The following is a 23,099-nucleotide window of genomic DNA, read 5'->3' as shown; positions in this document are numbered from 1 at the left end:
AGTTCACAAGAGGTTAACTTAAATTCTTGCCAAGAGCCTTATGATTTACAGTTTTGGTGGTTAGACAGGATAGATTAGAGAAAGAAGAGAGTTATGTTCTAACCAGAGATAAGAGATAAATTTATAATAGTAGCTATAACTTTCTGTAAAGGAGATCAGAAATGACTACGGTAGTTTTTACTTTTTTTCTTTTCCTGAAGGCCTACAAGGCATGTCATAATTTATGAGCACCCCTAATGTTTGGAAATTGAAAGTTGAAAAATTGAGACACCCAAGCAAGCAACGCAGTTTTCACCATGTTTTTACCATGATTGTTAATTGAATCATTAAGTCATTAAGAAACTCACTCGGTCGCTAAGCAAATTTTATAAATTGGGCCTATTATTTAATAATTTTAATTATTTTTAAATTTTGTCTGTCTTTGTGTTTTTAATTAGGCTGCACACCACCCTGAGTCCTTCGGGAGAAGGGCGGTATAGAAATAAAATTAAATAAATAAATAAATAAATAAATCCAGCTTGCCCCATTGACTTTGCTTGTTGGAAGTCAACTGGAAAGGTCTTACGTGACAATCACATGATTCCTGGACGCATTCTAAGTACCTGCCAGTTGCCAAATGCCCGAATTTTAATCACATGACTGCAGAGATGCTACAGGCTTAAGTATGAGGACCAGTTGTAAATCACTTTTTTCAGTGCCGTTGCAACTTTGATCTCTGAACAAATTGTCGTTAAGTCAAGGACTGCCTCCGTGTGTGTGTATGGATAGATGAATAAATTCTTACCGGAAGCAATTTGTCCTCCTGGTTAGAAAGATTAAAGATATACAGCAGAGGTATCAAATTCAAGGCTCATGGGCCAGATCTGGCCAGGGGTGAAATGCTCCTGGTTTGGACCGGATCACTTGATCCAGTAGAGATGGCGGTGGGTGGTTCGGAGAACCGGTAGCAAAAATCCCTGGCCCCCCCCATGTCCAGCTGAGCCGCACAATCATCAGAGGCTTTTTAAAAAAAAATTTAAAAGCATTTTTTCTACAACCTCTTCGGCTGAAAAAAATGTTTTTAAAAGAAAAAAAAGCCTCTGACGATCAGGCAACTCAGCTGGGATCGTCAGAGGCTTTTAAAAGCATTTTTTTACAACCTCTTCGGCCGAAGAGGTTGTGGAAAAAATGGTTGTAAAAGTAAAAAAAAAAAAAAAAGTTGGCCACGCCCACCCAGTCACATTTCCCCCCCCCCACCAAGCCCTCAATGTGGCCCTCAATGAAATCGAGTTTAATATCCCTGATATACAGCCTTCCTTTTTATTCCATGGGGTGTAACAAACTAAGCCCTTTGACAGATGGAAGAGTGCCCTTCTATCAATTAACCCAAAGACAGAGTCCAGCGGCAGCAACTCCTGAAATTCAACCGCAGCTGTGACTGTTTCTAACACCAGAAGGAAAAGGCAATTCGGTTCTTCCACCAGCCTCTTCCAGCTCTAGCCTAAACTTAATGCACATAATTTAAAATAAACATTTGCAGCAAGAAAGCTGCCAGCGCATGTCAAGATACTGCCACAATTTCAAACAGACCGGATGTTTAGCGCTCAATTATTGCTGGAATGAAAAAGGAGAAGGGGAAAATGCCACAGGGACCATTTATCGAAGATGCCAAAACAGATGTTTCAAATTAAATCAAGGATTAAATGCTTGAGCAGATTTATTGATTACACTCGTATTCTACTTTTTCTTCTAGGAGCTCCAAGGGAGAAGGAAGTCCGTGATGCTGCCATTTCCCTATTTTTTTCCCCTTCCAAACAAACTGATCTCCCTAATCTCAGGTGCACTTGGATAAAAGGAATTTAGATCCAATTCTGACGCATTCTCCCCCTCTCCCCGCCAAGCAACACTCAGCCGGGGTGAGGAAAGTGACTTTATCCATGAAATTTTGTTCAAAGGTGAAGGTAAATACTGACATTCTCACCAATGCAATGCAACTGTTTTGCATTCATTAAGTGGTCAAGAAGTAACAGAATAATAGAATGGGAAGGGACCTTGGAGGTCTGCTAGTCTAACCCTCTGCTCAAGCAGGAAACCCCACCTATACCAATTCCAGACAGATGGCTGTCCAGTCTCTTCTTAAAAACCTCCAGTGATGGAGCATCCACAACTTCTGAAGGCAAAGCCTGTTCCACTGGTTAATTGTTCTCACTGTTAGGAAGTTTCTCCTTAATTCTAGGTGGGTTCACTCCAGTAGTGGGTTGCCCCCAGTTTGGACCGGTTCTATAGAACCGGTAGTAAAACCAGCAGGAGGCTCCACCCACCAACTCCGACGTCATCAGGAAGCTTCTGCGCATGCTCATGGCCCTGTTGCAAACTGGTAGTAAAGGTAAGTAGAACCCACCCCTGGTTTACTCCTTGATTAGTTTTCATCCATTTTTCCCCCTTGTCTTTGCCTTCTGATGCTTTGGAAAATAGGTTGACTCCCTCTTCTTTGTGGCAGCCCTTCAAATATTGGAACACTGCTACCGGTATCATGTCACCCCCTAGTCCTTCTTTTCATTAGTCTAGACCCGTAGTGGCGAACCTACGGCACACGTGCCACAGGTGGCACATAGAGCATTGTGGGCACACGAGCATTGCCCTAGCTCAGCTCCAGCGTGCATGCGCGCGCCGGCCAGCTAATTTTCAGGCCTTTTGGGCCTACCAGAAGTCGGGAAACGGGCTGTTTCTGGCCTCCGGGGGGTGGGGAAGGAATACAGAATTCTCACCCTCCCCAGGTTCCTAGAAAGCCTCTGGAACCTGGGGAGGGTGAAAAATGGGCCTACCGGGCCCACTGTGGCATTGCGTGCCAAAAGAGGAGGGATCATGGGGGGGTCGCGCGTGCATGTGTGGGGGGTGGGGCGCATTGAATTATGGGTGTGGGCACACACACACACGAGCGACCTCCTCACACTCCCCCCACTTTTGGCACGTGACGGCAAAAAAGTTAGCCATCACAGGATTAGACCAAGGGTGTTAAAGTCAAGACCCGCGGGCTGGATTCGGCCTGTAGGGTGCTTAGATCTGGCTCGTGGGGGCCACCCTGGAAACAGGAAAGGACCGGCCTGCAGTGCCTGTGCACAAACGGATCCCGGGAGTCCATTTTCACTGGCAGAGCACTCGGCCACCACATGCACCGCAGCCCCTCCCACCCAGGTCAAACCCAAGCCTGATGCGGCCCTCAACGAAATCGAGTTTGACACCCCTAGACTAGACCTATCCAATTCCTGCAATCGTTCTTTGTAGGTTTTAGCCTCCGGGGTGGATAATGGCCTTGCCTTCCATTACATAGCCTTCTCAATCTGTCTGCAATCTCCCTGCCTTCTCTCTTTGCCAGAGCAGGACACGCCAAGGGAATTCCTCCCACAAGAACCTTGGTAGTACAGTGGTCTAAGGCACCCTGTTATTAAGCTGGTTATTAAGACCAGCTGCCTGCAATTACTGCAGGTTCGAATCTCGCCGAGGCTCAAGGTTGACTCAGCCTTCCATCCTTTCTAAGGTAGGTAAATTGAGGACCCAGTTGTGGGGGCAATAAGCTGACTTTGTATAAATATACAAAAGTATGAAGGCTATTGCTGAGCACATTGTAAGCCGCCCTGAGTCTCCAGAGAAGGGCGGCATATAAATCAAATTAAAAAAAAAAAAAGGCCTTTTCAGACTGGCAAATAGCAGCAGCCAGGGAGGCTGTAGAGTGGCAGACGCATCCTAGGGCAGACCCACATTTCCCGTTTATCCCAAAGGAAGGCACCACCCACCCTCCCCATTCTTGGAAGGCCAATCTGTATGAAGTTATCCTCAATCCGCCCTCAACTTTGGGCCACTCTCTCGCAGCCCAATCTACTTGGCAGGTTTGTTATTATGGGAAAAGCAAGAGGAGGAAGGAGTATTAGATAACGGTACTTTCCCCACCTTGATTTATTAAGACAATAAAAGATGGCATATAAATAAACTTCTATTGCAAATAAACTTCTGCACCATTTGGTTTGCCTGCTGCAATTCAGTCCTGTATAAGCAAAGCTTGCCACTCCAATGGGCAAGTCTCCTCCTCCTCCACAATATCATTGATGAGACAAATGCGACAGGGAGACATTTGGGGGTTTGTTTTAACAAAGTCAGAGCATTTTCTTTTCCAGCCCATAAAAAGAGAAAACGGTAAAACTGTGGCGTCTTTGTCTTTCTTTCTCTTCTTTCTTTCTCTTTCTCTTTTTCTCTCTCTTTCTCTTTCTCTTTCTCTCCCCTCTCAACTATCCATCCGCCTCCATCCAGTCCACAAGGGGTAAAACAGACAATTCCACCCACCAGAGACCATGGTAAACCCTCTCCATACAGAATATCAAGCAGAGGTGGGTTTCAGCAGGTTCTGACCAGTTCTGGAGAACCGGTAGTGGAAATTTTCAGTAGTTCGGAGAACCAATAAATACCACCTCTGGCTGGCTCCGCCCCCATCTGTTCTCTGCCTCCCGAGTCCCAGTTGATCGGGAGGAAATGGGGATTTTGCAGTAACCTTCCCCTGGAGTGGGGAGGGAATGGAGAGTTTGCAGTATCCTTCTCCTGCCACGCCCACTAAGCCACGCCCACAGAACCGGTAGTAAAAAAAATTGAATCCCACTATTGATATCAAGCCATCGGTAGGGTGAAAGCCAGACAAAAAGGTTGAAATCTGGAAACGGATTTATCAAGGCAACTTCATTTCCACGTCATTTATGCACAGCAGATAAGTAGCCAAGGTTGCAGAAGAGAAAAACCCTTGTAGTTTTTTTTTTTTTTAAAAAGCAACTACAGGTAGTCCTTGATTTACAACAGTTCATTTAGTGACCGTTGAAACGACGCTGGAAAAAGTGACTTTTGATGATTTTTTTCACACGACCATTGCAGCATCCCCATGGTCACATGGTCAAAATTCAGACGCTTGGCCGCTGACTCATATTTATGACGGTTGCAGTGTCCCTGAGTCATGTCATCACTTTTTGCGACCTTCTGACAAGCAAAGTCAAGGGGAAACCCAGATTCACTTAACAACCCTGTTACTAACTTAACAACCGCAGTGATTCGCTTAACAATCTTCCTGGCATGAAAGGTCATAAAATGGGACGAAACTCACTTAACAAATGTCTCGCTTAGCAACAGAAATTTTGGGTTCAATTGTGATTGTAAGTCAAGGACTACCTGGGACAATACCATCACCAGTCCAACCAGCTACTAAATTCAAAAATGCCAACAAAAGAAATATTGTAGAAATTCTCAACCAGCTGGAGAAAATGATAAAGAGCCCTCTTTTGCAGAGAGAGAAAAATGTCCAAGAAATGGGAATTCAGCATCCTATAAGCTGCAAGAGAATTGAAGAAAGAAATAATATGAACTTTATAGTAAGGAAAAGAGTAAACCATCTCCTCCATTGGGTCTAAAAAGCTTCCTCAATGCTGTTATGTGCTACACAGACAAAGAAAACCTACAATTGCTAACTTGTTGGAAATAGAAGAAGGGAAAGATGAGAGGTAAGGAGAACAGACTGGATCAAATCAATTACAGGACCGCCCTTAACAAAGTACAAGCTGCAGCTGGGAATAACTCAAGTGGCAATTGATTTCTCATCCATGCTGCTACCAGGAGTCAAATTTGATTCATTGGAATCTGCCTGATTATGACATCACTTCTTCCACCGACCTACCATACATAATTATGCCCTGGTGAGCCTTCCTTTCTCCCTTGTCCCTGGGATATGACCCTTTTCTCACTTCCAAGCTAGCGGTGGATTTCCAATATTCTTACCACCGGTTCACCCCGTGCGTGCACGCTTGCTTTGCGCATGCGTGCCCCTTCTGCACATGTGCCCAGCCTTCCACGCATGTGCTCGCGCATCTTCCCTGCATGTGCCTCGAAAATGTGCCTAAATAGGACGGCATAGAGCCCGGGGAAGTGGGCGGGGGCGGGCCCACCTGCGATCTCTGCTACCAATTCGCCCGAACTGGTACAAACCGGCTGAATGCCACCTCTGCTCCAAGCCATTCGTGAAACTCCCTTAAGCTTAAGAGTCACCTTCCGGCGAGATGGGCAGCAAACGAATTTAATATATTTAATGAACCTAGTGTTACAACTGTACTTTGCCCTCAATTCTATCATCACCCAATGGTAGCTTCAAATGTGCATAAAATCACTTAAGCCTGTCACCCATTACCTTGGAGGGAGTTCAGGTGACTTCAGGGAATTGGGAACAGAGAAAGGAAGGGGGCAAATAATATTTCCATTTGGAATAGCAAATGGAATAGATACTGGTGGTGTCTGCAGTGGATTTGATCCACGAGGGAGGGAGGGGAGAGATATGTCAAAAGGGTTTTGTAGTTCCCAGTGTTTTTTAACAACTGGTTCTCTGCCCTAATGACTGGCTGGGTAGGCATGGCTGGGGGGGTCATGTGACTGGTGGAAGTGAATGACATTGAATTGGCCACGCCCACCCAGGTTTTGTGGCTCCCGGTGTTTTCTTTTCTGTGGGAAATGGATCCAAATGGCTCTTTGAGTGCTTAAAGTTGCGGACCCCTGGTCTAGTGGTTAAGGCAGTGATGGAATTCAGCCGGTTCGGGCCAGTTCAAGCGAACCGTTAGTTAAATTGCTGGCTGGTCCTGCCCCTCCCCTCCTTGCCCCTTCCAGGAGTCCCCCTCGCACCCCGTTTTTGCTCCCAGGTGGCTGCACGGAGGCCTACTCGGCCCAAAATGGGGCATGGTGGGGGCGGCATGTTCCCCCACCCATGGTCTGTTTTTGCTCCCAGGGTGGTACAGGAGGCTAAGTGCTGCCTGTCACACACCCCTGGCCACGCCCACCATGGCCACACCCACCCAGCCGGTCATTGGGCAGAGAACCGGTTGTTAAATGATTTGAATCCCACCACTGGGTTAAGGTACCAGACTAGAAAGCAGGAGACCCTGAGTTCAAGTCCCACCTTAGCCATGAAAGCCAGCTGGGTGACTTTGGGTCAGTCATTCTCCCTCAGCCCAACCCACCTCACAGGGCTGTTGTTGTGGGGAAAAGTAAGAGGAGGAAGGTGTGTTGGATACGTTTCCCACTTTGAGTTATTTGTAAAAACAAACAAAATAAAATAAACGCAATGGGTGACCCAAGCCTGACTCTCCATTTGTGGGTCTTTTGCACTCATCCCCTCAGACTTATTTCACTTTCACAAAGGAGAATTGGAAAAAATTGGAAAAGGCTAAATTCTACGACAACGCGCTATCCCCATATAAAGAACTTGTGACTAGATTATCACCTTACCTGAAACAAGTATTTAGCTACAGGTAACTAAGTAAGACCTAACAGGCTACAAACCATTTTAAAAGCCCACGGCCTGGTCTACAACATAAAACAAACTAGTTTGCAGTGTGAGGTGTAAATCCTGCAAGACTTTTATTTTACTTTACTTTTATTTGATTTGTATACCGCCCTACTCCCGAAGGACTCAGGGCGGTGAACAGCCAACGATAAAATACATACATACAAAATTTAAAAACAGAAATAAAATCGAATTAAATAGTTTGGCCCAGACAGATTAAAACCCCAATCAATTTAAAACAAATTTAAACTTTGAGGAGTAAAAATATTAAAATATTAAAATTGTTAAGACAGATGAACTGCCCACACACCTTTCCCAGGTTTCCTAGTTTGGCCCCAGCAATGGTGGGACTCAAGTAATTTAACAACCGGTTCTCTGCCCTAATGATTTCTTCCAACAACCAGTTCATCAAACTGCTCAGAAAGTTAACAACCGGTTCTCCCGAAGTGGTGCGAACCGGCTGAATCCCACCACTGGGCCCCAGGCAGGTCTGGGTTTCCTGACATCCAATTTCTATAAAGCTGAGCGTTAAAGAGGGCCTCGAGTCAAAATACATTGCAATGACAGCAACCAGATTTATTTTTTTAGCCAAGTCTTTTCCAGCAAAGTAACTTGGGAGCTATGGAGCTTAAAATCTAATGAGCTTAGAAGGGGATATTAGAGGAAGAAAAACTGCTTTAATATGCTTCATAGATTTAAAAAAAAAAAAAAGTACACAGAGTGGAGTTGTCCAACCTTGGCAACTTTAAACCTGGTGGGGAATTCTGGGAGTTGAATTCTACAAGCCTTAAAAGTTGCCAATGTTGGATGCCCCTAGCGTGGAGCTTTCTCCCCTACATTTCAGCTTCATCTTGCCTGACTAGGTGGCTCAAATGGCTAAGCCACTGAGCTTGTCGATCAGAAAGGTCGGGGGTTTGAATCCCTAGTACAGGTCTCCTGCGTGAGCAAGGGGTTGGACTAGATGACCTCCAAGGCAGTGGTGAAATCCAAATTGTTTTACTACGGGCTTGGTGGGCGTGGCAGGGGAAGAATACTGCAAAATCTCCATCCCCACCCCACTCTGGGACCAGGCAGAGGTGGCATTTGCCAGTTCTCTGAACTACTCAAAATTTCCGCTACCGGTTCTCCAGAACCTGTCAGAACCTGCTGGATTTCACCCCTGCTCCAAGGTCCTTCTAACTCTGTTACTGTTACAATCTTCTCAGTTATTTGTCCTCAGAAAGGGGAATCCAACCTCCCTTAACTCAGTTGTGATGACTTGCAGCTGGGACAGGTGCTGTGTGGGGGGGTTCTATTACACCCCATGCAAAGCAGGATTTCTGCCTTCCAGGTCTGAAGCTTTTTCCTTTAGAGATGGACTTGGGATGAAAGACATTGAAAAGTTGTTGGGGTGGGGTGGGGTAAGAGGTTTAAGACAGCTAAAAAAGTATATCAAAGGCCGTGGAACATGGTTGGTAAGAACTTCGCTCCTCTTTAACTTGGTGGGATTCCTCCCGCTTTCCCTCCCTAGAGAAAGCTGCCCCACGGTGAACTTAACCAACGTTCTGGAATTAAGCCAAGGTTTGCACGACAGCACTGAAGCAGGCACATAAATCAGCTAAACAGGATGGGGGGGGGGTGTCAGTCAACCTGCTAGGCTTAAATTGTGGCTTAGATCATTTATAGCTCGAGAAGGCGGGCAGTTAGTCTCTTCCTCCAAGTATACTTTTTATTATTATTATTATTATTATCATCATCATCATCATTATTTACTTTATTCATTAAACATGAAATTCAAGTCAACTGAACATTCAAAAATGCATCACAAATACCACTGACTGGTGCTAATGGTTGATACGGGTTGCTGCCAGCGTCCTAGGTACCAACCAAGTACCTTCTTAAGATGTACGATGTTCCAAGTACTGCTTATATTATATGGTGGCTCAGCAGACTGATAGCATTGTGATTAACACCAGCTGTCTGCAGTTACTGTAAGTTCCAATCTCCCCAGGCTCAAGGTTGACTCAGCCTTCCATCCTTTCTAAGGGAGGTAAAACGAGGACCCAGTTTGTGGGGGCAATAAGCTGACTTTGTATAAATATACAAAAAGTAGGAAGGCTATTGCTTAACGCATTGTAAGCCGCCCTGAGTCTCTGAAGAAGGGTGGCATATAAATCAAATTAAAAATAAATAAATAAATAAATAATAATAATAATAATAATAATAATAATAATAATAATAATAATAATAATTTTGCATGTTCAGTTGACTGAGTTTCATGTTTAATGAATAAAGTAAATAATAATAATAATTAATAATTTTCCAGTTAAGTGGCAAGTGTGCTAAAACGCCGAATTAGCGCAAGGCGGCCCCAGAACTGCTCACCTGCAAATACCTGCCCCGCTGAAAACAAAGGGAAGGTGGCTTCCTTCCGGGTAAACAGGCTGGGGCATAAAACACCGCAGCGGGTCAGGTGCGCCCCATCCATCGCCAGCAGAGCGCCGCGTCCCCCTTCCCGGCGCAAAATTGAAAGTTGTTTGAATTTTTTTTTTTTTTTTTTTTTTTGCAAACCAGAGAAAGTGAACTTTAGAGAAAGTGAACTTTCTCTCCTGCCTCGACCGGCCGGAGCTTCTTCTGGGGGAGCGAGCAGCCTCTCTTCTCCCCCCCCCCCCACACTTCTCTCGCGTCTGTCTCCCCCACCCACCCCACGCCCCTACCCCAGGACTCACCTCTTCCAGCGCCCCCACCGCGCCCCGGCACTTGTGCATCTTGGCGGCGAAACCGGACGCCAGCGGCGAGCTGAGATCCTCCGAAGTGACGGCCACGAACTCCGAGACGCTGAGCTGTTCGGGCATGTTGGGAAGAAGGGCGAGCGGTCGCCTGGGCGATCGGAGGAGGAGGAGGAGGAGGAGGAGGAGGTGCTGCGCCCCGAAGGAAAGAAAGAAAGAAAGAAAGAAAGAAAGAAAGAAAGAAAGAAAGAAAGAAAGAAAGAAAGAAAGAAAGAAAGACAGACAGACAGACAGACAGACAGACAGACAGACAGACAGACAGAAAGAAAGAGAGAGAGAAAGAAAGAAAGAAAGAAAGAAAGAAAGAAAGAAAGAAAAGGGAGGCGGGCGGGGAGGAGAAAGTCCCCCAAGGTTGGGGAAGGGGCGAAGCCACCGGTGCCTGCAAGGAGTCGGTGGGCTTTTGCTTGGGAGCTGGTGCGAGGAGCGTTGCAAAAAAAAAAAAAAAGAAAGAAAGTACGAAGCCCCCCTCCCCTGTCTGGGTCTGAGCAATTGAGGAGACCCCCCCAGCGGATGGGCGTCGCTTCACATCCCTCGGTCGGGCTGGCTCTGCTCCGCTCCGCTCCGCTCCGGTGTGCAAATGGACTCGAGGCGCCTTCAAGCGCCTTTGGAAGTTGACTCCCCCACCCCTCCCCTCTCCCCTCCCCTCCCCTCCCTCCTTCGGAAGACTTTCCTAAGCGGTCACGTGGGCAGATTGTTACGCCGCTGGAGCCGGAGAGCGCAAGTTTTTTTGGACCCCCGCCCGTTAAAGGCGAAGCGCCTCCAGTTTCCTTATATGCCCTTTTCTCTCTTTTACTCTTCCACCCCCCCCCCCCCACACACACTCCACGTCTTTCATGCCCTACCTGGAATCGACCCTCTCTCTCAAAACAGCCGCGAAGGAACTTCCAGCTGTTTGCAAAACTGGGTTTGTTTATTTATTGGTTCGATTTATATGCCGCCCTTCTCCGGAGACTCAGGGCGGCTTACAATGCGTAAAGCAATAGCCTTCATACCTGCTTAGTAGGGCTTTGCCCCCCGCCCTCCAAAGCGGTGTTCTTTTTTATACAAAGTCAGCTTATTGCCCCCACAATCCGGGTCCTCATTTTACCTACCTCGGAAGGATGGAAGGCTGAGTCAACCTTCAGCCTGGTGGGATTTGAACTCGTAGTAATTGCAGGCAGCTGGTGTTACTTAACAGCGCTTTAGTCTGCTGCGCCACCAAGGCTCTTTCCATTTTGAAAATCCCAAAGGTGCTTTCCCACCCCCCCACTCCCAAGAGGCAACTGGTAGGGTTGCCGGGGTGAAATCCAGCAGGTTCTGACAACAGGTTCTGGAAGAACCGGTAGGGGAAATTTTGAGAACTGGCAAAATGCCACCTCTGGCTGGTCCCAGGAGTGGGGAGGGAATGGGGATTTTGCAGTATCTTTCCCCCAAGGGTGGCGTGGGAATGGGGATTTTGCAGTATCTTTCCCCCAGGCGTGGGGTGGGAATGGAGATTTTGCAGTATCCTTCCTCCAGGAGTGGGGAGGGAATGGGGATGTTGCAGTATCCTTCCTCCAGGAGTGGGGAGGGAATGGGGATTTTGTAGTATCCTTCCCCCAGGAGTGGGGAGAGAGTGGAGATTTTGCAGTATCTTTCCCTCAGGAGTGGGTTGGGAATGGGGATTTTGCAGTATCCTTCCCCCAGGAGTGGGTTGGGAATGGGGATTTTGCAGTATCCTTCCCCCAGGAGTGGGGAAGGAATGGGGATTTTGCACTATCCTTCTGCCACACCCACCAAGCCAAGCCCACAGAACCAGTAGTAAAAAAATTTGGATTTCCCCACTGGTCAGTTGCCTCTGGAAAAAAAGCACCTTTGGGACAATCATGACCTGGATGACTGAGAATCTCCATAGACATAATTCCACTTTGAAAGGCATCTTGAAAAGCGTGGGAAAAGCAGGGAGGGGGTGGGAGAGCTTGAAAGAGAAAGCTTCAAGGCTTTCACTTCCTCGGAGCCAATCTTGCATGGGGGGAGAAGGCCTGCACGGTGATTGGGCCAGAATAATCCACCCAGCATTGGGTGGGTGGGATCACTATGGCAGGTAGTCCTCGACTTACGACCACAACGGAGCCCACCGTTTTATGTTGCACAGTGAAAAAAATTTGCTCAGTGAGTTTTGCCCCGTTTTACGACTTTTCTTGCCACGGCTGTTAAGCGAACCGTTTCAGTTGTTAAATGAGTAACACGGTTGTTAAAGGTTTCCCCATTGACTTTGCCTGTCAGAAAGTTTTCAAAAGGCGGCCCCGGGGATGCTGCAATCGTCATAAATGTGAGTCAGCTATCAAGTATCCGAATGTAAATGTCAAGTGACCCCCATGGGGATGCTGCAATGGTCATAAGTGTGAAAAGTGGTCGTAAGTCACTTTTTTTCAGTGCCGTTGTAGCTTTGAACAGTCATTAAGTGGACTGTTGTAAATCGAGGACTCCCTGTACTCTCTTTCGGGGTAACCATTTCTGGCTTTTCTAGCAACTGAGCTTAGCTCTCTGTTCATCGCTGCAGAAAACTTTCTTTAAGGGCTCATGTGAAGGTCTTTTTTTTTTTTTTGCAAGGAGTATTTTTCAAGGTCATTTCCGCACTTGTGATTTAATAGGATCTGCAGATGATACCCAGGCCATAAGATTCCCCACGTGAAGTGCCATAAAGTCTGTTTATGACCATTATATGGATACAACAAACGTCTGGAGCAGTGGTGAGTCTCAAACATTTTTACTACCGGTTCTGTGAGTGTGGCTTGGTGGGTTTGGCATGGCTTGGTGGGCATGGCAGGGGAAGAATACTGTAAAATCTCCATTCCCACCGCACTCCAGGGGAAGGTTACTGCAAAATGGCCATTTCCTCCCGATCAGCTGGGACTTGGGAGGCAGAGAATAGATGGGGGTGGGGCCAGTCAGAATTTTTACTACTGGTTCTCTGAACTACTCAAAATTTCTGCTACCGGTTCTCCAGAACTGGTCAGAACCTGCTGAAACCCCCCTCTGGTCTGGAGGACTCAGGAAGACGCTCTCCAAGAGAAGTTTGATTCAACTTTGATTGCTGCAGCAAAAACAACCGAAAGTCTGGTGGCCATTTAGAAGCGAATAAAAGAATCGCAGCATTGATTCTCAGGGACTGCACATTTTGCAACGGACGGGCTGTGGCTGCAAAATTTAAGCCAATTTCTGGAAGATGTTGCTGGGAACAAGATGCAAATTGTCTTGTTTGTTCATGCGTAAATCCTAGGAAGTTCAGTGGGTTTACTCCCACATACTCGTATGTGGGTTGTCACATCAGCTGAACCCCATCCTTCAGAAGCAAAACTCACTGGTTTGGATATCTCTTTGAATGATGTCTACTGCAGATGTTTCTCAACCTTGGCAAAGTGCGGACGTTGGCATGATGGCTTGGGGAATTCTGGGAGTTGAAGTCTGCACATCTTAAAAGTTGCCAAGATTCAGAATTATTGAGGTGTCCAGTTCCTCCCATCTTCACTTAAAAGAGATCATTGGCTCATCTAACATTTTGGTTGAAAAGACCGAGGAGACCATCTGATACAAGCTCCCCCCCTCAACCAGGACAGCAATCCACAATAGCATCTTCAACAGATGGTCATCTAGCTATTGCTCATCCCCAGCAGAGACTACATTCCCACCTTCTGTTCCCTTGTTGGATTGTTAGGAAACTGTTTTTGAAGTCCAAACAAGAGTTGGTAGCGGACTGATTTTACATACAAGGAGAAATGTTGACATCTTGCAAAGAGATCCTACAGGAAGGGGAGAGAGAGACCCACAATAGTCACAGTAGTGGCCAAAATTGTGGAAACTTTTTGGGAAAAGTGTATTTTTGAGGTTTGATGTCTAATAATACTACTTTTTTTTTTTTTTTTGGAGTTTCAAGATAATCCCATTCCACTGCTGGAATGGCCTGGGAATAGCCCAGAGTCCTTAACCCAATTGAAAATCTATGGAGCTGACTAAAGAAACTTCTTAGTCAGAAGCGACCCAGCAATAAAACCCAGTTAATAGAAGCCATCGTTCAATCTTGGTTTTACATTATAACAGCTGCAGAACTAAAAGACTTGGTTCACTCCATGGGAAGACATTGTAAGGCCGTCATTCATGCTAAAGGTTACCCAACGAAGTATTAACTGACATGGTGATAATTTTTTCATATCTCATTTTTTCTACGTGTTTCACTTTTCTTCTTTATACTGTAACTGCTATTCCAATAGCAAATCCTTCATAAAAGTTTATTGCATTACATTCTTGATTAAATTATCTTTCCATTGATATATAATTTTCCATTGATTTATAATTTTAATCCCCAAAAAAGTGGTGTTATTAGCTAGTTTTAGAAAATACTCTTTTCCCAAAAGGTTTCCACAATTTTGGCCACTACTATAGGTTATCTGACTAAACCTCACAGGCCATAGCAGCTGCCTTTGTAAAACATACACAGGTAGTCCTTGACTTGCAATCTTTCATTTAGTGACCATTCAAAGTTATAACAACACTGAAGAGTAATATTAACATTTTTCAATCTTACAACATTGCAGCATCCCCATGGTCACGTGATCAAAATTCGGACACTTAGCAACTGACTCATATTTCTGACAGTTGCATTGTCCCCAGCTCATTGTTACCATCATTTTGTGACCTTGTGACAAGCAAAGTCAATGGGGAAGCCAGAGTCATTCTACAACCATTTTACTAACTTAATAACCAAGGATCGGGCTGGCTCATGTGATGAGGACTCTGGGTTGACAATCAGCAAGCTTGTGTTTGAGACCCGGGTGCTGCTGTGACAGGGCGAGCTCTCGTCATTCGCTCCGGCTCCTGCCAACTTAGCAGATCAAAAGTGAGTGATTGCAAGTAGATAGATAGGTACCATATCAGTGGGCACATTAATAAGGATTTGAAAGGAGCCCTCAGCTGGACATCCTGTAATGTCACCAGCTAATTCTTTCAAGACGGAAGTGCTTCGGTGCTTCTGACATGAATACATGCATGCACTTAACAGCTGCAGTGATTCACTTAACCTCTGTGGCAAGAAAGGTCATAACATGGGGAAAACACTTGACAACTGTCTCGCTCAGCAAAAGAAATTTTGGACTGAAATATAGTCATCCATCGAGGGTTATCTGTTAAGGAACTTGCAAAATACATTGAACCGCAGGGAAGAATCAGGGAATGCCATGATGGCTGTTTGACCTGAGCCTCAAAGGGATTCTGCTCTACGCAAACAAGGAAACGCTAGCTGATTTTTGTAATATTGAGATTGTTCATATGTATCCGGCTAAATGCTTTCTTCTTTATGAAACTTGCAATAATACTTGCGTTCTTTCCCAAGCTAAATAAAATGTCCTAGACTCTGCTGGGCAGGTATCTAATAATAAGTTCTATTTTACATCCATGACTCTTTCTGAATTATTGGTGAAATCGGGGGTGGGGGGGGGTATCCCAGTTTTGAGGGGAGGGGCAAGGGCTATTATACCCAGACCCATTGGCAGGCAGGTTCTATCTCTATTATCAAATGTGGGATGGGAAAAATTGTTAGTTAAATGAGAATTAAATATAATTAACATTATTACTCTCCAGACACGTAATTATTCTTATTTAAATTGTTATTAAACATATTTCATCTTGTTGCCTTCCTGTCACATTAAACAGCTTCGGAAAAATTTTGGAGGGCTCTGTACTCCCAGGATTTTGAGGATCTCACCAGCAATTCTGGAGCCAAGGATTGTGTGTGTGTGTGTGTGTGTGAGAGAGAGAGAGAGAGAGAGAGAAGAGAGAGAGAGAGAGAGAGAGAGAGAGAGAGGGAGAGAGAGAGAGAGAGAGGGAGAGGGAGAGGGAGAGAGAGAGAGAGGGAGGGGTAAATTTAGATTAGTCCTCTATTTTGTTGCCAGCTGTTCAGGGGAAAAACACCTGGTCTGACTGCTTCTGTCAATAGTGGCTGCCAATGGAGAAATCAGCAGCTGATAAAGAGTTCAAGGTAAAACCTAAAGCAATGATTCTTGCAAACAAGGCACAGCTGACGGCACAAAGATATATATATTTCTTCAAGTTGAGTTTCTCTTGATAACTACAAGGACACACCCAGACAGTTTGTCTGACAACGATAGGAAAGTGATTTGCCGTTCTCTTCTTCCTGAATGTTACAGGTAGTCCTTGACTTACGACCACAACCGAGCCCAACATTTCTGTTGCTAAGCCAAACAGTTAAGTGAGTTTCGCCCCATTTTACTATCTTTCTTAGCACACATGAATCCCGGCATCTGTTTACGTTAGTAACACAATTGTTAAGTGAATCTGCTTCCCCGTTGACTTTGCTTGTCAGAAGTGATCACATGACCCCGGGGACACTGCAACCGTCATAAACATGAGTCACTTGCCAAATGTCTGAATTCTGAACATGTGAACAGTAGGGATACTACTGCAGTGGTTATTAGTGTGAAAAATGATCGTAAGTCACTTTTTTCAGTGCCTTTGTAACTTCGAAGGGTCCCTAAACAAACTGTTGTAAATTGAGGACTACCTGTACTTGATTTCCTAGTTTGGTGTATAGCCTAAGTATTTCCTGGTAGTCTCCCTTCTAAATGCTAACCATACTGCCTCTGTTGAGGCTGGCTTGGAGAGACAATGAAAATTAGAATATTCTCCCACCCACGCCCCTTTGCTAACGTCACAACTACTTTCAGTGAAACAGAAATAAATCCAGGAGATGCCAAATGCATTCTGGTTTTAAATCCGTAGTGGATCTGGCCCACGGGGTGCTTAAATCTGGCCTGTGGGGCCAGCTTGGAAATAATAAAGAACTGGCCCCATGGTGCCTCTGGCAGCCAAAACAGGGCACCTTTTTCAGCCTAGACGGCCTCCTGCAGCACTGTGCCGGCCAAAATGGGATACAGAGGGAGGCCCCCGCGGCCTGGTTTGGCCTGCAAAATACTGCAGAAGATCGTCCAGGCCAAAAATGGAGTGCAGGGGGCCTTGCAGAGCCCCTCGCGCCCTGTTTTGGTTGGCGAAGTGTTGCAGGAGGCTGCCCGTCCTGTCTCCCCCCCCTCTCAGCCGGCCCATGGAGGACAACTACAATGCTGATCAGGCCCTCGAAGAAATCCTCGCCGAACTGTTGGAGGTGTGGACACAAACAAGGGACATTCTACCACATGTGGTGGACCTGTCCTAAGATTAGGAAATTTTGTGACAAGATTAAAAAATGGCTGGATGAAATAACAGGGCAGAAGATAGAAAGAAATTCGGAAATGTTTCTCCTGGGTATTCTGGAAGGGAAAATTCAGAAAGGTATATCATATTACACATACTAACAGCAAGTAGAATTGTGATAGCACAAAATTGGAAACAACCAGACATTCCTCCAGACCAAATCATAATTAAAAAAATATACGAATGTGCAGAGATGGACAGATTATCTATGGAAATGAAGGAGAGGGAGGACACCGAGTACTATTTAATATGGAATAAATGGTATTCCTGGCTGGAGAGTAAACATAAAATTTAAGTGATGTTTTTGTTATGAGATTGAATAGTAAATAGAAATCAAGATAATTTAAATAAAGATGCAAGTTTAAGATAGAGATATTTAGAAGTAGAATTTGTGTAAAGAGGTTAAATAGGTTAGAGATACTGATGCAGAAAAGTTGTTATTAGTATTGAAATTTTGATATGTTTGTTTTTGGTTGTTTATTTGTGTGTGTGTGTGTGATTTCTTGCTTTTTTGGTTATTATGTTTCTTTTTGTACTGTGTATTTTAATCTTTGGAAATTTAATAAATATTATTAAAAAAAAATAGAAATCCAGTTTGACACCCCTGCAATCGTCGAATTTATAAAGGTTTTGGGGTGAAGGGTTTCTTGTTCAGATCTATTCCTGGGACCTGTGGCTGGTCAAGTAGGACCGTGAAAGGATGGAAGCATCTCCGTGGAGTCATCTTAAGCAAGTTCACCCTATTTCTATTTTGGAAATTCCCAGATCCATGCTGCTTTGCATTGTCATTTCCTGCCGAGACTTTGGGCTGGGAGCAATTCTGCACGGATCCTTTCATTTGGCCCACAGCCACCATCCCAGGACCGGCTCTGAACTGCGGAGTGAAGCAGCCAGATTTAAGAATTCTTCGCTTTTCCCCTGCTCCCCACCCTTGCATGTTGAAACCATCTGGAAAACTCAAAATGCTTCCGTCTGTTTTGGTTAACCCTAACGAAAGCATCCCCCAGCGATGGGAGTTCAGATGTGGTTTCCTCCATGGACCGAGAATTGTTTTTGACATTCTACTCCGTCCATCTGACCAAAATTCCCGTCAACTTCTTTGCTCTGGTGTCATTGTGCCCAGCTTCCTGGGATCATTCCAGGAAAGGTTCCCGGATGGAGGGTTGCAACAAGAAGGAGACGTCTGTATCAGTGGTGAAATGTAAAATTTGTTACTACCGGTTCTGTGGGCGTGGCTTGGTGAGGGGGTAATGTGACTGGGTGGGCGTGGCCAACTTTTTTTTTTTTACTTTTAAAAGCATTTTTTCTACAACCTCTTCGGCCGAAGAGAAAAAATGTTTTTAAAAGGCTCTGACAATCCCAGCTGAGTTGCCTGATCGTCAGAGGCTTTTTTTCCTTTTAAAATTAAAAAAACAATGCTTTTAAAAGAAAAAAAAGCCTATGACGATCAGGCAACTCAGCTGGGATCGTCAGAGCCTTTTAAAAGCATTTTTTCTACAACCTCTTCAGCTGATTTTGCTGGTCAAAAGGTCGCAATAGGGGATCACATGACCTTGAGGACACAGCAACGGTCGTAAGTATGAACTGGTTATCCAAGCATCCTAATTTTGATCACGTGATCGAAGGGAGATGCTGCAATGGTCGTAACTCTGAAAAAGGGTCACAAGTCACTTTTTTGAAGGCTGTCGTAACTTTGAATGGTCCCTTAATGAACAGTTGTAAGTCGAGGACTACCTCTATCTGTGGATTGTGTGCAGGGATGCAACCGACACAATTGTGTGGCCCTTTGGAGCAAGAACTGCTTCCGCTCCTGCTTTGTTCTGCACTCAACCGTCCTGAGATTTCCTGTCAGCTCATCCGTCATGTCATTTTCCTCCCCAGTCCCTTGTAGGCCCTGCCCTCGTTTTGCAATGGGACGGTGACACGGCACTGTTGCAATCGTTGTTGCTTTGTGAGCAAAGACTGGTTTGACATGGCTGCAGTTCAACATCAACACCTGCAAGAGAGGGAGGGAGGGAGAGGAATGGAAGAAAGGGAAAAGGAGAGGGAGGAAGGGTAGGGGATAGGAGTAGGAGAGAAGGTGAGTAAGGCCTAAAGGGCTTAAAACAGAGCCTTGAGGTACCCCACTGCATACCTCCCTCCATGTAGATGCAGTTCAATTGAGGACTACACATTGAGTGTGGTTTGTCAGCCAGTTACAAATCCATCTGGTGGTGATGCTGTCTAATCCACATTTTTCTACTTTATCTAGTAGTAGGTTATGGTCTACTTTGTCAAATGCCTTACCGAAGCCCTAGTAAATTATATCAACAGCATTCCTCTGGTCCACTTTTTTTTTCCTCCCGGGTCAGTATGGGTCATATTTTTTCCCTTTTCCTTATCACAACAACCTTGCAGGGAAGTGTGTGTGTGTGTGTGTGTGTGTGTGTGACCAACCATACGCTAAATAAATAAATGCAGGGAAGGCAAGGTCAAACAGCACCCAACTCATTCTTCCACCCAGCTATTTTTCTCCCAGCAAGTCTTATTCCAGATTAGCCCAAATGTTCACTGATGTTTTGTCTAGATTCAGATTTTTCCTTCCTTCCTTCCTTCCTTCCTTCCTTCCTTCCTTCCTTCCTTCCTTCCTTCCCTCCCTTCCTTCCTTCCTTCCTTCCTTCCTTCTCTCCCTTCCTCAGCTTTGTCGATCATCAGTGGATTCCAGTGGCCTCCTTAGGATTGGCTGTAGCAATAGCACTTAGAGTTATATACCGCTTCGTAGTGCATTGCAGCGCTCTCTAAGCAGTTTACAGAGTCAGCCTATGGCTCGCAACAATTCTGGGTCCTCGTCTCGGCTCTGTCTCTCATCCAGTCCATGGCCATCAAAAAGAACCAGGAAACAATGTCGATTTGCAATAGTTTAATCAAGGTCTAAGCAGCAGCACAGCAAGAAGAACAGAACAAGCTGGATCACGGGGTTTAAGTTAGCGCTGCACGCAACCGCCGTGCAGCGCTATTTATTCCCTCCCCGGCTCTTAAACCACCATCCGGTACGCAGTCCCCAACCCCCTCCATCAGCTGTTCGGCGGTTTTGACAATCCCGCTGGTCAACGTTGTTGGCGCTCCCATAGCGTGATAGGTCAGCGCCGGCAACTCAGATTCGGGAAGCTGCACCGATCTCGTCAGGGCTGCGTGCCGCTTAATGCTGGACCCGGCCGGCTGTTGCGCAGAGCTTCCCCCATCGTCCCAGGCATCCAGGTGGGCATTACTGACGCTCCGACTTCCCCAGGCCCCCAGTGATGGCGAGTCCCAGCTGAGGCTCGACATCTCGTTTTACCCACCTCGGAAGGATGGAAGGCTGAGTCAACCTTGAGCCTGGTGAGATTTGAACTGCCATCTCAACAGTCAGCAGAAGTAGCCTGCAGGACTGCACTCTAACCACTGCACCACCATGGCTCACGGTAAGTAAGACTCTTACTGGGCATTGTTACCCATTCCAAATTCTGGGAGGCTCTCCTAATTTCTCATTCCCAACTCTGGCCTTTGGTGGGTGGGGGGAGGGGAAGGCTTCTTGGTGGGATCAGATCACAGCCAGAGTTTTTCCTCATCTCTTCAGTCTGTGGTGGGTGAGGAAGAGAAAGAGCAGATCTCAACCCTTTCATCTTCTGGCACGGTTAACAGAACATAATCCTCACAGTTTCTCTCCTTTGCTGCTGCTAGTTTCCAGGAAAAACACTTTATCTAAACTCACTAATTTTTTGCAGATGAATGAGATAGCAGTTGGGGAAACGAAGCGGGGAAAGCCTAAATTCCGGGAAGGCACTCAAGATGAATTTACGGTAATTATAGGACTACTTAGCCCCCCATCCATTCCAAAATTCATCATACAATTCTGCTACAATCAAAAACGGGAAAGTCTAGAAAAAGGAAGGAGGGAAGGAAGGAAGGAAGGGGAAGGAAGGAAGAGGAAGGAAGGAAGAGGAAGGAAGGAAGGGGGGAAGGAAGGAAGGAAGGAAAGGAAGGAAGGAAGGAAGGGGAAGGAAGGAAGAGGAAGGAAGGAAGGAGTGGGGAAAAGTGGAAGGAGAGAGGGGAGGGAGGAGGGGAGAGGAGAGAAGGGGATGTTCTCTAAATGTAGAGGATTTACATGCCTGAATTTGGTTTAACGAAACCCCTAAATAAATGTAATCAAACTTCAAAATCCAGCATTCTACAAATGGAATGGATTAATTCAATGTTTTTCAAAGTTGTACTGTGCAACATGTAGATATATGGATGTCAACTCCCAGTTGGACACTCTTTTGCAAGCACCCTGAAGACAAGGTTTTTGCTAATGAGCCTGGGGTCCCCAGGGTGGGATAGAGGCCATCAAATGACTCATTTGATTCTCATCGCTGGGGTGGAGTTGGAGGGGGGTCCTGAGTGGGTTTTTTGGTGGTTGTGATGGTTGTTTTGTATGTAGCTCAAGCCACCCAGTCACCAAGTGAATTAGGCAGCCATATAAATTTTCACAAATAAACAAACATTATAGTTAATATTTTTATTCTGCCTTTGCCAATCAAATAAAAACATTGTTTGGCAGAAAGAAAAACAAGGGATTCAGCAAGCATAAGAGATTGGAGCCTTCCCTATCCAACTCCACTAAGAAAGCCAAGAAGCGTCCTATCAAAACTGCATTTAAAAAAAAACAAAAAAACTCACTTTCATATGGATTGACATCCCGGATTCCATAGGCTGCAACAAGAAGCTGACATGTGGCTAAGCCAGGGATCTGCAACCTTAAACTCTCAAAGAGCCACTTGGACCCATTTCTCCCAGAAAAGAAAACACCGGGAGCCACAAAACCCTTCCCGTGCCTGACTATTTCTTGAGCGACCACAAAACTAGCCTATGTAGTTGAATTAAACGTTGTTTTCTTCTGAAACTTTTCTTTTCTTGGATTTATCCATGGTTGGCCTACCGGAGGTTGAAAAGCTCAATAAATTGCGTGCCGGCGGGTGTCGCACATTGGCGGTTGTGATGCATATTTTGAGTGTCGGGAAGCCGCAGCAGAGGGGTTAAAGAGCCACATGCGGCTCCAGAGCCGCAGGTTGCTGACCACTTGGCTAAGCAAAGGGACCTGTCTCTGTCTTCATCTTTTATTTTCTTTTATCAACCAGAATGTTTTGGGACTCCCTGTTGGCCCTGCGGGCATTCTTAAGAAATTTAAATAATGAGGGCTGTGTTCCCAAATTTGTTTACTTACTGCCTAGGAAACAAAGCCAGATGTGGGCTACAAACGTGCTTGTTTCCTAATAAGTGACTGTCTGTCGATTTTTCACAGGTAACTCCTCCTACGGTATGCATTTTCTAAGAGCATCCACAACCAGGATGGCCAGATGTGGCCACTGGCTCATAAGAAAGCCAATTGGTCTTTGGGTCAACTAACTTAAGCCTAATAACCACCACAATACAAGTAGTTCTCAATGTACTGTTGTAATTTGTGCCCAGAATTATAGTCCTCGGTCACGCCAGTTGTTAAGGTCACCACGTTGACTGCACTCAATTTTCTGATCTTTTTTTGTATCGGTTAAGTGAGTCTGAAAGTCGTTAAGTGGACACAGCAGTTGTAAAGCAGGTGCCATGGTCATTAACTGAATCCAGTATCTGAAGTGGACGGACTTTTCCATAGGTTAAGAGATGCGGTGGCTCAGATGCTGAGCTTGTCGATCGAAAGGTCGGCAGTTCATCGGTTCGAATCCCTAGTGCTGCGTAATGGAGTGAGCTCCCGTTACTTGTCCCAGCTTCTGCCAACC

At 45.6% G+C, this 23,099-nt stretch overlaps 1 protein-coding gene across 2 annotated transcripts in view; it reads right to left on the bottom strand.

Moving 5' to 3' along the window:
- Positions 1-10,764, bottom strand: part of ASAP3 (ArfGAP with SH3 domain, ankyrin repeat and PH domain 3) — a 94,146-nt gene extending 83,382 nt beyond the window's left edge. For both annotated transcript variants that reach the window (XM_060691496.2, XM_060691497.2), the window contains exon 1: positions 10,048-10,764. In XM_060691496.2, the coding sequence (XP_060547479.2) occupies positions 10,048-10,173 (126 nt within the window). In that variant the 5' untranslated portion in view covers positions 10,174-10,764. The remainder of the gene's footprint in view (positions 1-10,047) is intronic.
- Positions 10,765-23,099: the final 12,335 nt, after the last annotated feature.

Source organism: Pantherophis guttatus, chromosome 10 (genome assembly GCF_059756535.1).
Source record: "Pantherophis guttatus breed Tessera chromosome 10, ASM5975653v1, whole genome shotgun sequence".
NCBI lineage: Eukaryota > Metazoa > Chordata > Lepidosauria > Squamata > Colubridae > Pantherophis > Pantherophis guttatus.
Note: the sequence above shows the minus strand (reverse complement) of the source record. Positions and strands in the feature narration are given on the sequence as shown.